The sequence below is a fragment of the Lithobates pipiens genome, unplaced genomic scaffold (genome assembly GCF_037356315.1).
Source record: "Lithobates pipiens isolate NorthernLeopardFrog02 unplaced genomic scaffold, aLitPip1_a1.2 Scaffold_1, whole genome shotgun sequence".
Taxonomy (NCBI): Eukaryota; Metazoa; Chordata; class Amphibia; order Anura; family Ranidae; genus Lithobates; species Lithobates pipiens.
Window position 1 is genome coordinate 234,097,252 of NW_027507685.1, and position 14,464 is coordinate 234,111,715.

A 14,464-nucleotide genomic window follows, 5' to 3' on the forward strand; every position below is an offset into this window, starting at 1 on the left:
CCCCCCCCCCCCCCCCCCAACATATGACCAGGCCATTTTTTGCGATACGGCGTTGCGTTACTTTAACGGTCGTGCGATGCTGTACCCAAGTAAAATTGATGTCCTGTTTTTCCCTCAAATAGCTTTCTTTTGGTACTATTTGATCACCTCTGCGGTTTTTATTTTTTTGCGCTATATGCAAAAAAACTGACAATTTTGGGGGTGGGGGGAATAATTTTTCACTTTCTGCTATAAAATCTTTCCAATAAAAAAAATGTAAAAAATCTTATTTCTAAATCAATTTACGTCAAAATGTATTCTATATATTTTTGGTTAAAAAAATCCCAATAAATGCGTATATTGATTGGTTTGGGCAAGAGTTATCACTGCTACAAACGATTATATTTATTGAATTTTATTTTATTTTTATTTATTTTTTTACTAGTAATGGCGGCGATCAGCAATTTTTAGAGTGACTTCAAAATTGAGATGGACAAATCTGACACTAAGTGACACTTTATAGGGACCAGTGATAAGTCCAAAACAGAAATGCACTGTGACTGTACTAATGACATTGGCAGGGAAGGGGTTAACATCAGGGTTAAATGGTGTTCCCTGGGAGTGTTTTCTAACTGTGGGATAGGGGGCTGCTTTGACTGGGGGAAGACAGAGATCCATGTTACTGCTCAGCAGAAATGCAAGATCTACATCTTCCCCCTCTCCCAGAACGGCGATCTGCCTTGTTTACATAGGCAGGCCACCATTCTGCCTCTCTTGGGAAGGATCGCGGGGTGCTAGCGAACATCTAGTCCACCGTACCCGCTGATTGGCTCCCGCTGTGCCCAATCAAAAGCTGTGATGTGGGGGGGCGGGGCCTAGTCCTGCTGTCTGCGTCAATGGATGCAGCAGGGGGACTCGGGAGCATGCCTGCACCGGTGTCCCCATGGAAAGCAGATTTCTGAGGGGGCTCCTGATGAAGAGGAGGAGCCAGGAGCGTCGGCGGGGGACCCCAGAAGAGGATTGAGGCTTTGTCTGTGCATAACCATTGCACAGAGCAGCTAAGTATAGGCATGTTTGTCATTTTAATTAAAAAACAAAGCTTTGCAACCTCGTTTAATGTTCAATATTTGCAGAGAGAAACTCCTTGCACCATACTTGTTATACTTAAGTGTCCATTTTTCTTATTATTCCTAATAAAAAGCAAGTAAAAAGAAAAGTAAATGGATAGGTGTACAGGTAAGTATAACCAACAGAGCAACATTAGTTCCAGTGTACCATTAGGGATTGCAAATGGCCCTAACAAAATGTCAGGTTATAAAGGCCTGTGTTCTTAAATGAATAGCAATAATAATAATTAAATTAAGGAGTTTCACATTCTGCTTCCACAATATTAATCCCTTCCTGTTCAAGCTATAGCCGAATGACGGCTACAACGTGGACCTACATTGCCGTGATGGCGTCGATAGACATCCTCCCCTTTGCATGCTCCCCCTGAGACTCGGGTGATCACAGATCGGAATAGGGGGCCGATCCTGGCCCCTTACCACATGATCAGCTGTCGGCCAATGAAAGAAAAAAAAAGCTCATCACCGGCTTCTGTGAAGGCGACATCGGTCCCGGCGAGGAAGAGGCACAGCCAACTCATCTGTGCTCACCAGTAGTGCCACCTGCCAGTGCATATCAGTACCATCAATGCCCACAAGTCACTGCCCCCTACCAGTGCCGCCTCATCAGTGCCACCTACCAGTGTGGCCTATCAGTGCAGCCTCATCAGCGCACATCAATGAAGGAGAAAAATTTCCTGTTTGCAAAATTTTATAACAAAACATAAAACTGTTTTGTTTTTGTTTATTTTTTAACAAAAAATGTAAAATACAGCAGTGATTAAATGCCACCAAAAGGAAGCTCTATTTGTGGGGGAAAAATTATTACTATTTAACTTATGTACAGTGTTGCATGACCGCGCAATTGTTATTCAAAGAGTGACCGCTCTAAAAGCTGCAAATTGGTCTGGGCAGGAAGGGGGTTTAAGCGCCCAGTAAGCAAGTGGTTAAAGGGAGATCTGTGGGTGTGCTCATGTAATATTTGCCTCTACACATTTCTTTATGGTTCAAAGCAAAAGCTGGAGATAGAAGCGATGGTTTTATACCCATGTTCAGCTGTAGGTAGTCCATTAGTTGTAATGTAAATGGTGAGAATGGATAAAATAATGGTGGAATATACTGTAAATCAGGATAAAGGACTATACTTTTTTTCAGCTGCAAAGGTGTTGATGTACTTCTTAATGCTGCTCATCGATGGATTGAAATTCAGCCAGTTCAGTAGTGACTGGTCCAAATTTCAATTTAGTCTGTGACTGTCCCTGTTGGAAGCCGATTGATAGATCAACTTCCATCAAACGGAAAAGTTGGAAAGCATTTGAGGATCAGCGGCTGCAGCCACTGATCAGTGTATTCTGACAGCACTGAAAAGCACTTTTTCAGCACAGTGGGGAAGGATTATATCCCTGTCAGGGTTGTATGCCTTTCTCTCCATGTGTTGCTGCTTTCTTAGCCTTACCAAGCATTAATGTCTTTTAATTCTCTTTTTTTTTTTTTTTTCAGTTAGCTCCTGTGTCAGGAACCTTCGAGGTTAAAAAGAGAGGTCGCCCAAAGAAGATTACATTGCACCACCCTACTATTGTACTGTCCTTCGGCCCAAAAAGACCAAGAGGGAGACCGAAGAAGAAGGGGATCTTTTCAGAAGTAACAAGTCAGGATCAAGATCAGGATCAGGACCGGGATCAAGACAGAGATCAGGACCGGGATCAGGATCATGAGGTAACCAATCAGATGTCGCCACACTGCACAGGTTACTCAGATGAGACCAAAAACTGAAACCTTCTGCCAAGTCCTTTTTGTTTTCCTTCTGGACAGTGGGAAGGGTTGCACCACATCAGTGTCTTCTTTTTTTTTTTTAATTTTTTTTTTTTCATGATGCCATTTATTGGTGAGAGATGAAAGTAGTTGTTAAAGCAGAGGGTTTTTTTATTTGAATGCATTCTCTGCATTAAGATAAAAAGCCTTCTGTGTGCAGCAGCCCCCCTAATATTTACCTGAGCCCCATCTCGATCCAGCTATGTATCACGAGAGAATCGGCTGCCCGGGACTATCGCTTTTCATTGGCTGAGACAGCAGCGAATCGCCATTGCGGCTCGGCTGGGTTGTGCTGTGGGGGCACTCAACAGGAGGAAGAGGCCAGGAGTGCTGAGGAGGGATCCCAGAAGAGGAGGATCTGGGCTGCTCTGTGCAAATCCACAGAGCAGGTAAAAACTACTTTAATATCACTTAGAGGTTGCAAGCCTCCATTTTCAAGTTTTACATATAGGTACAGTAAATATCTCCTAAACTTGCGCTGTTTAGGAGGTTTTTACTTTGTACTGTGCCGATGATGTTGCTAGCGAGTGCCGTGACTGCCGTTTCTTCACTAGCGAGTGCCGTGACTGGCAGCTCTCACGCGCATGCGAGGGAGTGACGTCACGCGACTGCAGCCAGGCACAGAGCCGGAGTCCGCAGCCCCCGGAAGGAAGAAGGGCGAACATGGATGCGGCCTGCAGCGGGGATAGCGCGGGCTTCGTTTGCAGGTAAGTGTCACATAATGTGCTAGTATGCGACGCATACTAGCACATTATGCTTTTACTTTGCAGGCAACAAAAAAGGAAGTAAAACCCATCAGGGTTTATTTCTGCTTTAAGGCATGGTCATTGGTCAGTGTGGTATATAGAGTACAAATATGCATCACTGTAATATTACAATGAGGATAAATAACTGAAATGATAGTGACTACTATCTTCAGTGCTTACTATCCTCACCATCCTTCTTTAAAATATATTGTTTTCTTTTTTAACGTTCATCACACACTTCAGTTTAATTGTACAGTTTTCTTTAGATCTGCCAACAATCTACTGTATGTAATATGTACCAGGGCCTGCCTATTTAGATACTGATTAGAGACCAGCGTAGATGTAGGGCCTCATATTAGTTTTGGTAAATGTAAAGTTGATTGTACAAAGATGGCAGCTGCAGGCATCACCCCGCTACGGCTTTTTTAGAGCCAATGGTTAGCTCTCTTGTAAAAGCAATCCTAGTGTCGTAGTGGCTAACTAGCCGCTGAATTGCTTTTATAAGCAGTGGGAAGGGACATTCTCTCCCCCCCAGCTTTACCAGAATCTCCCATCCCAATTGAGCAGCCGGTGCTTCTGCTGGCTGATCATAGAGGCCAACAAAGACCATCTCAGCTTTGTTGGGTTATATGGTGTAGTAGCCTGGAAGTGATGACACCACATCACTTCTGGGTTACCCGGATGTAAACAGCGCCATTTAAAAAAAAAAAAAAAAAAAAAATCAAAAGCATTTGATCACACCGATCTTGGCTTGATTTTAATGTTTAAGGGCAGAGGGATTTGGGGGGCTTGGGCTCGGTTCACACCTAATGCGTTTTTTAATGCTTTTTGCAGAAACGCACTACAGTTCATTTAACATGGTTTCCAATGTTTGTTTTTTTTCAGCTACTGCTTTTTTGGAAAGGGCTTTTTTAATGCAAAACAGTGTGTTTTTGGTTTTTTACTTTTTTGGCTCAGTAGACTTCAATGGAACCTCTGCAGAGAAGCATGTAGTGAATTTTTTGCTGTGATTTGCATTTTGCATTCCCCCCCAACAGCAAATTGCCCCCCCCCCCCCCAAAAAAAAAAACATACAAAATTCACAACAGCATTTCGCTGCAAAATAGAACGTGCAAAAAACACTGCAGATACGATCAAAAGCAAGCTACATAGGTGTGAACCGAGCCTAAAGCCCCATACACACGATCAGAAATTCTGCCAGCAAAAGTCCGATGTGAGCTTTTGGTCAGAAATTCCGACCGTGTGTATGCTCAATCGGACTTTTGCTTGCAGAATTCCAGCCAGCAAAAGATTGAGAGCAGGTTCTCTATTTTTTTAAAAAGTTCTGATTGGAAATTCCGATCGTCTGTACAAATTGCGACGTGCAAAATTCCTACGCGTTCTCGGAAACAATTTGATGCATGCTCCGAAACATTGGACTTCGTTTTCTCGGCTCGTCGTAGTGTTGTACTTCACCGCGTTCTTGACGGTCGGACCGTGTGTATGCAAGCCAAGCTTGAGCGGAATTCCGTTGGAAAAACCATCCAAGTTTTTTCCGGCGGAAAATCCACTGTGTACGGGGCATTATAGGCACAAGATCTCTCCATAAAGAGTACCTGTCACATGCCTACTGCTGTCGCCAGGGATATTTACATTCCTTGTTTGGTATCTATCTACTCGGCTTAACATCTTTGAGATTTTACCAAAAAATTGGGTTATGTATTTATTGATTTTTTTGCATTAATATTCCCCCAAAAAATTTTTTTACAAAACAGATTGCCTTTGAAAGACTGCTGTGCAAATACTGTGTGACAAAAAATTGCAAAATCCCCAATTTATTCTCTAGGGCCTCTGCTTTAAAATCATATAATGTTTGGGGGTTCAAACAAATATTCTAGCAAAAAAAAAAAAAATGTATGTAATCAAAAAGTGTAATAAAAAGGCCTGGAGCTAAAGTGGTCATTTGCTTTATATATCTTATTACAGTGTTCTGTCTCCCAGGGGACATCTGATAATTTTACCTCATCTTCCTGTGTGCTATGGTTGGATAGGATGCCCCGTCCGCCAACAGCGGCCTGACAAGGCAGCTAGAAAGGAGATGGCTTAACAGCCGGCACTTGCCTCCGGCTCCAAGCATGCTCTTCTGAGATGAGCACTGGCAGGAGCAATGCAGTGGTAGCGAGCATGTTGGCTATTTCCTTGCTAGCGCCTTTGCTGGGGGGGGTCAAAGTGTGTGCTTCATGTAAAAATATGGGGCAAAGCACGACATGTACTTCACCCCTTGATAGCCAGAGCACTGTAATAAGAAATAAATTGGACTTTGCTTAAGAAAAAAAAAAAAAAAAAGAACACCACCATGTGTGAACTGCTTGTCTGAAAATGCTCTATATTTGGCTTTTTGAGTAAAGTTTGCAGTTTTTTATTTTTCAGGTGAAAAGTTCAGAATCAAACACAGAGGATGAAGATGATATCGACAGCGAGGAAGACAATGAAAATGATAATGACAATGGCAATGAGCATGATGACGATGAGGAGGATGATGAGGATAAATAAGTTCACGACCTTGGCAGAGAACTGGTAGGGATTTAGAATTGATTTCCATCAAGCTTCATATTTACTTAAAGAGGAAGTAAACCCTGATGAGTTTACTTCCTCTTTTTTTCCCTGCAAAGGTAAAGCATAATGGAATACTATGCATCGCATAGTAGCCCATTATGTGTCACTTACCTGACACAGAAGCCAGCGAAGTCGCCGCTGTCCCCTGTAGTCCGCCGCATCCATCTTGCTGGTGGGGTCTCGCAGCTCCGCCGCTGTCATTCGGCGAAGCCGCGATGACGTCACTCCCGCGCATGTGCACGGGAATCGACAAATGCGGCAGCTCCATTCTTGGAACTGCCGCGTTAAGTGCGCCTGCGCGCCGCTGTCAACGGCGCATGTGCCGTAGACAGCGGTGCCCGTTTTCGGGCAAATATCTCCTAAACCATATAGGTTTAGGAGATATTGCTTGGACCTACAGGTAAGCCTTAATCTAGGCTTACCTGTAGGTCAAAGTGGTTTGTAAGGGTTTACAACCACTTTAATAGATTAATGATTGCACTTCCCTTGTCCCACGGAATGCTGGGCGTTCCTCAGTTCAAAAAGTTAAGCTTCACTTTTGTTGAGGAAAAAACAAAATAATTCTCCAGGACTTGTATATACTGTGCAATGCAGTTATGTATAATGTTTGGTGTTTAGGGAAATTGTTACCTGCTTGTCTTTTTGAAGTAGTTGTAAACCCCCAACTGAATGTCATTTTGGTTTGAAAATGTGCGGTGTGTCAAGCAAAGTTTCACACTTTTTAACCACTTGCCTACCGGGCACTTTAGACTGACAATTGCACAGTCATTCAGCACTGCAACCCAAACAAAATTATCGTTTTTTTTTTATTTTCACACACTTGGAGCTTTCTTTTGGTATTTAATCACCATTGTTTTTTGCTAAATAAACAAAGACTGGAAATTTTGAAAAAAAAATTGGTGGGTGACGCTGAGGAGGAGGCACTGGTGGGTGATGCTGAGGAGGAGGCACTGGTGGGTGATGCTGAGGAGGAGGCACTGGTGGGTGATGCTGAGAAGGAGGCACTGGTGGGTGACGCTGAGGAGGAGGCACTGGTGGGTGACGCTGAGGAGGAGGCACTGGTGGGCGACGCTGAGGAGGAGGCACTGGTGGGCGACGCTGAGGAGGAGGCACTGGTGGGCGACGCTGAGGAGGAGGCACTGGTGGGCGACGCTGAGGAGGAGGCACTGGTGGGCGACGCTGAGGAGGAGGCACTGGTGGGCGACGCTGAGGAGGAGGCACTGGTGGGCGACGCTGAGGAGGAGGCACTGGTGGGCGACGCTGAGGAGGAGGCACTGGTGGGCGACCCTGGTGGAATTAACTGATAAAGAGACCTGTACACTGATTATCAGTGTCCTAATTTAGAAGCCGGTTATTGTCTCTTTTCTGTAATCCTCATAATCTCAGCATGAGGAAACGAGTGCCAATAACCGGCTTCTATTTACATGTGCAAGTGAAGAGAACTCACTGCTCCAGTTGTAACCACTACGCCCACTGGAGCACACGAGGGCAAGCCCCGGCTCACCTCCATGGTATATAGTCAATGTAAGAAATGGCTGCACCTTACGCGGGCTCAAAATAGTTTATTGGAACATCCAAAATAACACCAACAGACACCAGCAGTGGTCAAGGTAGACCAATGGTAATGAATTATGCACATCTCTGTTGTGTAAAACGCATCTACCTTGACCACTACTGATGTCTGTCTGTGTTCTTTTGGATATTCCAATAAACTTTATTTGGAGCCCACGTGAGGAGCACCTGTTTCTTGCATTGTCTATTTACATTTGATTGGACACAGCTGATCATGTGGCAAAGAACCAATGATTGACTCTATACCTCAATCTGTGATCAAACACACACAGTATTTACAGTCAGTGCAAAGTGTCCTTTTGCTGTTTGGCTGTGGTTTTAGTTCAAATCCAAAATCCTCTGATCCCTAGTAACTGTATTCTTCCAATGCTGCATGGGTTAATGCGAGCCAGGGAACCTGTCATAGACACGCTTTAAGAGTGCCGACTGCCCCCCCCCCCTCCATTTTTTTAGAAAATGTACTATAGCTTAGATCAGTGGTCTCCAAACTGCGGCCTGGAGGCCAGATGTGGCCCTTTTCTTGCCTTTATCTGGCCCTTGGGGCAGTGCTCTTCTCACTGATAGACACTATTACAACCACAAACGCCAATGATGGGGCACTGTTCCTCCCACTGGCACCAATGATGGGGCACTGTTCCTCCCACTGGCACCAATGATGGGCCACTATTCCTCCCACTGGCACCAATGATGGGCCACTGTTCCTCCCACTGGCACCAATGATGGGCCACTATTCCTCCCACTGGCACCAATGATGGGCCACTATTCCTCCCACTGGCACCAATGATGGGCCACTATTCCTCCCACTGACACCAACTTCTGGCCGCCTAAAGTAGTAAGTACAGTAAACTGGCACTTGGTTTAGAAAGTTTGGCCTAGATGAATAGAAAGTGATCTGAGTGGAGGAGTCGGACCTTTTATCCACCTCTTCTCCATTCAAAGATTGCATTGAACCTATAGTACAGATTCGGTGAACGGAGAGGAGTGCAGAAAGGATGGGTATAATTGGCAGTCTTGAAAAGTGCCTACGACAGATCCCTCCATTCGTATTAATCCCAACTCTGCACTGGAAAATTCTGCCTTGTGGGGGGCATGGGGAGGAATCCGAGGACTTTGGGTTACAAAAGCAGAACAAGAGACCCATGGCCACTATCGTCACACTCCGATTGTGTTACAATGATTTATCTCCCTGACTGTCACAAATCAATGCAAGCACTAACCATCATCCTATGTTTGTTTTTTTTTCTCTGCAGGAATCCCTCTGATGACCAGCCCACAGCAACGTGAATTTAGAGCTGAAACAACTTGTCCAAAGAGACAACTTTTTGTATTAGCGGGGCAGTGTAAAATGATGTACATTTCCATGTGTAGTGACGTTTTTAAAGTTGTGCGATTTCCAGTTGCCGGTTTCAGATTTTCATTTTTTATTATGTTAACCAAGCTTAAGCGTAATGACCTGCGGGAGGGAAAAAAACAAAAACAAATATTTTTACAATGTGAATTGTAACAAGGCAGACTTTTACATGTTACCTGTTTAGCATAATTTAGCTTTAATGTAGTCAGGATGTTTTTTTTTTTTGTTTGTTTTTGTTTGTTTTTTTCTATAAAGTGATATTTGAGCACTCACCTTACAGGAGGATATTGAATTCAGTTTTGTTGTAGGAACAAAAGGGGTTCATTTACATATTTGCAAATGCTCAGTGGCAGAGGTGGATTATGGCGCAATGGGGGTTCTAGGCATAGTGGCAGCTTGCCCCGCCCCCTGGGATCCTTACAATTGATAAGGATTGCAGAGAAGCTGCCCCTTTGTGCATTGCCCACTCCATCAGACACATGAGTGCATCTTGCCTTGTGGGGTGATGGGCAGGCTGACCTTTTTAAGCCTTCCCTTATTTTACTAAAGGTTGTAGTTGGGCCCCATTGGTGCTCATCAGACCCGCGGCTTCTGACTAGGATGCTCATGGATGATCTGGCTCTGCTAAGAGGCAGCTCAACTGTCAAAACTGCACTTGGTTTACCCTTTTGTATGCAAATATCATGATTAACCAAATTGTTTCCTAGCAGGACATATTTATGTGCCATGCAACCTTTCTCTTATACTTTGGTGTGTGTGGGTGAGCCTGCAGTGGGCTGACAAAGTGGGGATTGCTAGGACCAGGGAACCCACTGGGCTGCATTTTCCCCCAAGCTTAGATTCAGAATACAATGACATTGGTGACTATAGAACTTCAGCTATCAGAGTAGCTAGATGCACAGAATGAAACTTTTAGAATCCTTTTTAACGGTTGTGCAGAGTCAATAAAATACGAATGTGTGCGCTTCTGAGTGGGGTGCTCCTTTAATTTTGCAACTACCTTTAATTTACATGGATCGACTGTAACATTATACCATCGATTATCTGCTTGTCAGCCAGTCGTGTACCTAGTACATCATTGGTCTTCAAGTGATTGTACCGGGATGATGCCTGCAGCTGTATTCATCATCCTAGTACCGATTCTTTAGAGCCGGCAGTCGGCTCTCTTTTAATAGCAATTGGAGCTGCTAACTAGCTGCACAATTGCTATTACAAGCAGTGGGAGGAGGCTTGCTTGGACTGTTCCGCCCCACCGGGGGACCCTAACTGCCAGTTAAGCCCGCCCATTCGCTGGCCAGCCAGACAAAACCAGGAACGGCTGTTCGGTATAGTAACTTGAAAGCAGTGGGTTGACGTCACTTCCGGTTTACCCGGATGTAAACAGTGCCATTTTCAAATATCAAAAACAGAGCTCTCCAAATAGTTTTAAAGGTTCAGTTTTTTTTTTTGTTTTTTTTTTGTAAAAAAAACCACGTCATACTTACCTCTGCCATGCAGTTATGCACAGAGCGGCCCCGATCCTTCTCTTCTGGGGTCCCTCAGCGGCGCTCCTGGCTCCTCCTCTTTTCGAGTGTCCCATCGGAGAAGTGCTCTCCTACAGGGCACCCGTGTGGGTGCGCTCTCGTGTCCTGCTGCTACGTCCATTGACACAGAAAGCAGGACTCTGTACCGCCCCTGGGCCTGCATCTTTGGATTTGATTGACAGCAGTGGGAGCCAATGGCTGCACTGCCATCAATCTATCCAATCAGGAGCTGGGGTGCTCATTCCCATCATGGGAATTATGGGGCTCAGGTAAGTATAAGGGGGGCGCTGCTGCAGTAAAGGTTTTTCACCTTCATGCACCCCTTTAAGTGAAGAGGAGGGCTTTGGGGTCTTATAGACTACATGTTTACATGTCTACAAGATTACACGTCACATGCCTATTGCTGTCACAAGAATGCTTGCGTGCCTTGTGACAGCAATACAAGTGATAAAAAAAATGACAGCAACAGTGTAAAATTTTGGTCCCACACATGTGAGGTGGTATCACTGCGAACGTCAGGTCATAGCCAGTAATTCTGGTCAAAATTTCATGGACACCCCCCAACATCATTCACTATCTTTGAAAGACTTGCCTTGCAATTTTGGAGGATGTTGGTGCCCATTCAGCCAAAAGAGCATTTGGAGATCAGGTATTCATGTTGGGTGAGAAGACCTGGCTCATATTCAGCAATCTTAATACATCACAAAGGTGTTCTGTAGGGCTTAGTACAGTACTCTCAGGTTTTTCCACACTAGTGATGCGTTAAGTTGTAGGCAGAAGTTATCACATGATATCAGGCAGCTGGATCAGTCATCTGCAGCCCAGGTATTCCCCGTCCTATGGCCATACCCAACAAAGGGGCAGGAGATTCTGATGACATTGATAACCTAATATGGCCGCATGGTCCTATTTGGTCAATGATATAGCCATACTTGGGCAATGTGGCCATATTAGGTTAATGATGTCACTAGAATCCCTGCCTCTTCATGTGTGCCTGTGTGGTGGGGAATCCTGCAGCTGATTGGGCCCGGTAGCCTGCTGTCCTGAGGGATCGGCCTGAACTTTAACTCATTACTACCCCACACCAAACTCATCAAATCATGTCTTTATGATGATGGCTTTCTGCACAGGGGCACAGTCCTGCTGGAACATAAAAGGGTCTTCCCCCAAACTATTGGAAGAGCACAATTGTCTATGATGTCCTTATTAACAGTACGCTTCACTGGAAACGCCCTGAATCAATATTTTAGAGGGGAGGTCAGCATCAATTTTACCATATAGTAAAGCACTTACAGATAGAAGTTTGTACAATATTCCATTATATTGGATGTGAAACAAACTACAGAGCAGTTCACACACATGCGTCCATTAGGACCAAGGTTTCTTTGCTGAGAGCATGCTCATTGTGTGCTCCCCGCACAGTGACCAAGCTGGCACAGAAAGATAATGGTCTCTTGTTTATGATTGGGAGCCAGCAGGATGGGCTTCTTATGTCACCACTGTGATAGTCTATTACAGTGATCTCATGATACGTACATCTGTCCTGACATTTAGAACTCACTTAAAGGGCCATTGGGAAGGGGTTAAAATGTATCTGTTACAACCATGGCTGACTTGAAAATATATGCTCTGATTCTGATAGCCCGGTACGATGAATTGATGAGAATTTTGTGGTATAATTGCTCCCTAAGAAACAGTGAAAATTTCTGCCATAGTATGGAAGCGCCCTCACTATTGCACCCAACAATTTTCTTAACTTGCTGGACGTTGTGCTAAGTTGCACTGACGATTGAAGTGTTTGCCAGCAGGTTTTAAAGCAAATGGTGTCACTGCCTGTTAGTGGCGGTAAAACTTCTGCCCATCTATATTCAGACTTAAAAAAATTGCTCTTCTTACTCTTCGACTTTTTGTCAATGACCCTCCATTGTCAAGAAAATGACATATTTTATTTTTGTTTTGTTTTTTGCTTTTAGATATAGTGTGGTGTTATGTAATCAGTTTTACAAAATAAAATGTTGACTACATTTTTTTTTCTTGCTTTAACTTTGTTTATTTAATGGATAATATAACTTTTATTGTCAGGGGAGTATTATGATCTTTGAGAGGTAATAAACACCTGAAAACATACACAGCACTTAGCATGCAATGCATGTACTTCTCATGAAAAAAAGAAATAAATAAATATATATATATATATATATATATATATATATATATATATATATATATATATATATATATATATATATATATATATATATATATATATATATATTCCAGGTTTTATATAGCGTCAACAGTTTGCTCAGCGCTTTACAACATGAGGGCAGACATAGACATTACAGTTACATTACAATTTGGTACAAGAGGAATCAGAGGGCCCTGCTCGTTAGAGCTTACAATCTATATATATATATATATATATATATATATACACACACACTATCTCACAAAAGTGAGTACACCCCTCACATTTATGTAAATATTTTTCATGTGACAACACTGAAGAAATGACACTTTGCTACAATGTAAAGTAGTGAGTGTACAGCTTGTATAACAGTGTACATTTCCTGTCCCCTCAAAATAACTCAACACACAGCCAGTAATGTTTAAACCGCTGGAAACAAAAGCGAGTACACCCCTAAGTAAAATTGTCTAAATTGGGCTCAATTTGCCATTTTCCCTCCATGGTGTCATGTGACTCGTTACTGTTACAAGGTCTCGGGTGTGAATGGGGTGCAGGTGTGTTAAATTTGCTGTTATCGCTCTCACTCGCTCATACTGGTCACTGGAAATTCAACATGGAACCTCATGGTGAAGAGCTCTCTGAGGATCTGATAAAAAGAGTTTTGTTCTACATAAAGATGGCCTAGGCTATAAGAAGATGCCAAGATCCTGAAACTGAGCTGCAGCACGGTGGCCAAGACCATACAGCGGTTTAACAGGACAGGTTCCACTCGGAACAGGCCTCGCCAAGGTCGACCAAAGAAGTTGAGTGCACATGCTCAGCGTCATATTCAGAGGTTGTCTTTGAGAAATAGACGTATGAGTGCTGCCAGCATTGCTACAGAGGTTGAGCCTGTCAGTGCTCAGACCATACGCCACACACTGCATCAAATTGGTCTGTATGGCTGTTGTCCCAGAAGGAAGCCTCTTCTAAAGGTGATGCACAAGAAAGCCAGCAAACAGTTTTGCTGAAGACAAGCAGACTAAGGACAAGGATTACTGGAACCATATCCTGTGCTCTGTTGAGACCAATATAAATGTATTTGGTTCAGATGGTGTAAAGCGTGTGTGGTGGCAAGCAGGTGAGGAGTACAAAGACAAGTGCGTCTTGCCTACAGTCAAGCATGGTGGTGGGAGTGTCATGGTCTGGGGCTGCATGTGTGCTGCCGGCACTGGGGGGCTACAGATCATTGAGGGAACCATGAATGCCAACATGTACTGTGACATACCAAAGCAGAGCATGATCCCCTCCCTTCAGAGACTGGGCCGCAGGGCAGTATTCCAACATAACGACCACTGCCTTGCTAAAGAAAAAGGTAAAGGTGATGGACTGGCCAAGCAGGTCTCCAGACCTTAACCCTATTGATCTGTGTTGCATCCTCAAATGGAAGGTGGAGGAGTGCAAGGTCTCTAACATCCACCAGGCCCGTGATGTCGTCATGGAGGAGTGGAAGAGGACTCCAGTGGCAACCTGTGAAGCTCTGGTGAACTCCATGCCCAAGAGGGTTAAGGCAGTGCTGGAAAATAATGGCCACACAAAATATTGACACTTTGGGC

The 14,464-nt window shown here is 44.0% G+C and overlaps 1 protein-coding gene across 3 annotated transcripts in view; it reads left to right on the top strand.

The window, feature by feature from the left end:
* LOC143984858 (uncharacterized) overlaps positions 1-12,705 on the top strand; it is a 54,673-nt gene extending 41,968 nt beyond the window's left edge. For all 3 annotated transcript variants that reach the window (XM_077484672.1, XM_077484674.1, XM_077484675.1), the window contains 3 exons: positions 2,583-2,798; positions 6,050-6,196; positions 9,058-12,705. In XM_077484672.1, the coding sequence (XP_077340798.1) occupies positions 2,583-2,798; positions 6,050-6,172 (339 nt within the window). In that variant the 3' untranslated portion in view covers positions 6,173-6,196; positions 9,058-12,705. The remainder of the gene's footprint in view (positions 1-2,582; positions 2,799-6,049; positions 6,197-9,057) is intronic.
* Positions 12,706-14,464: the final 1,759 nt, after the last annotated feature.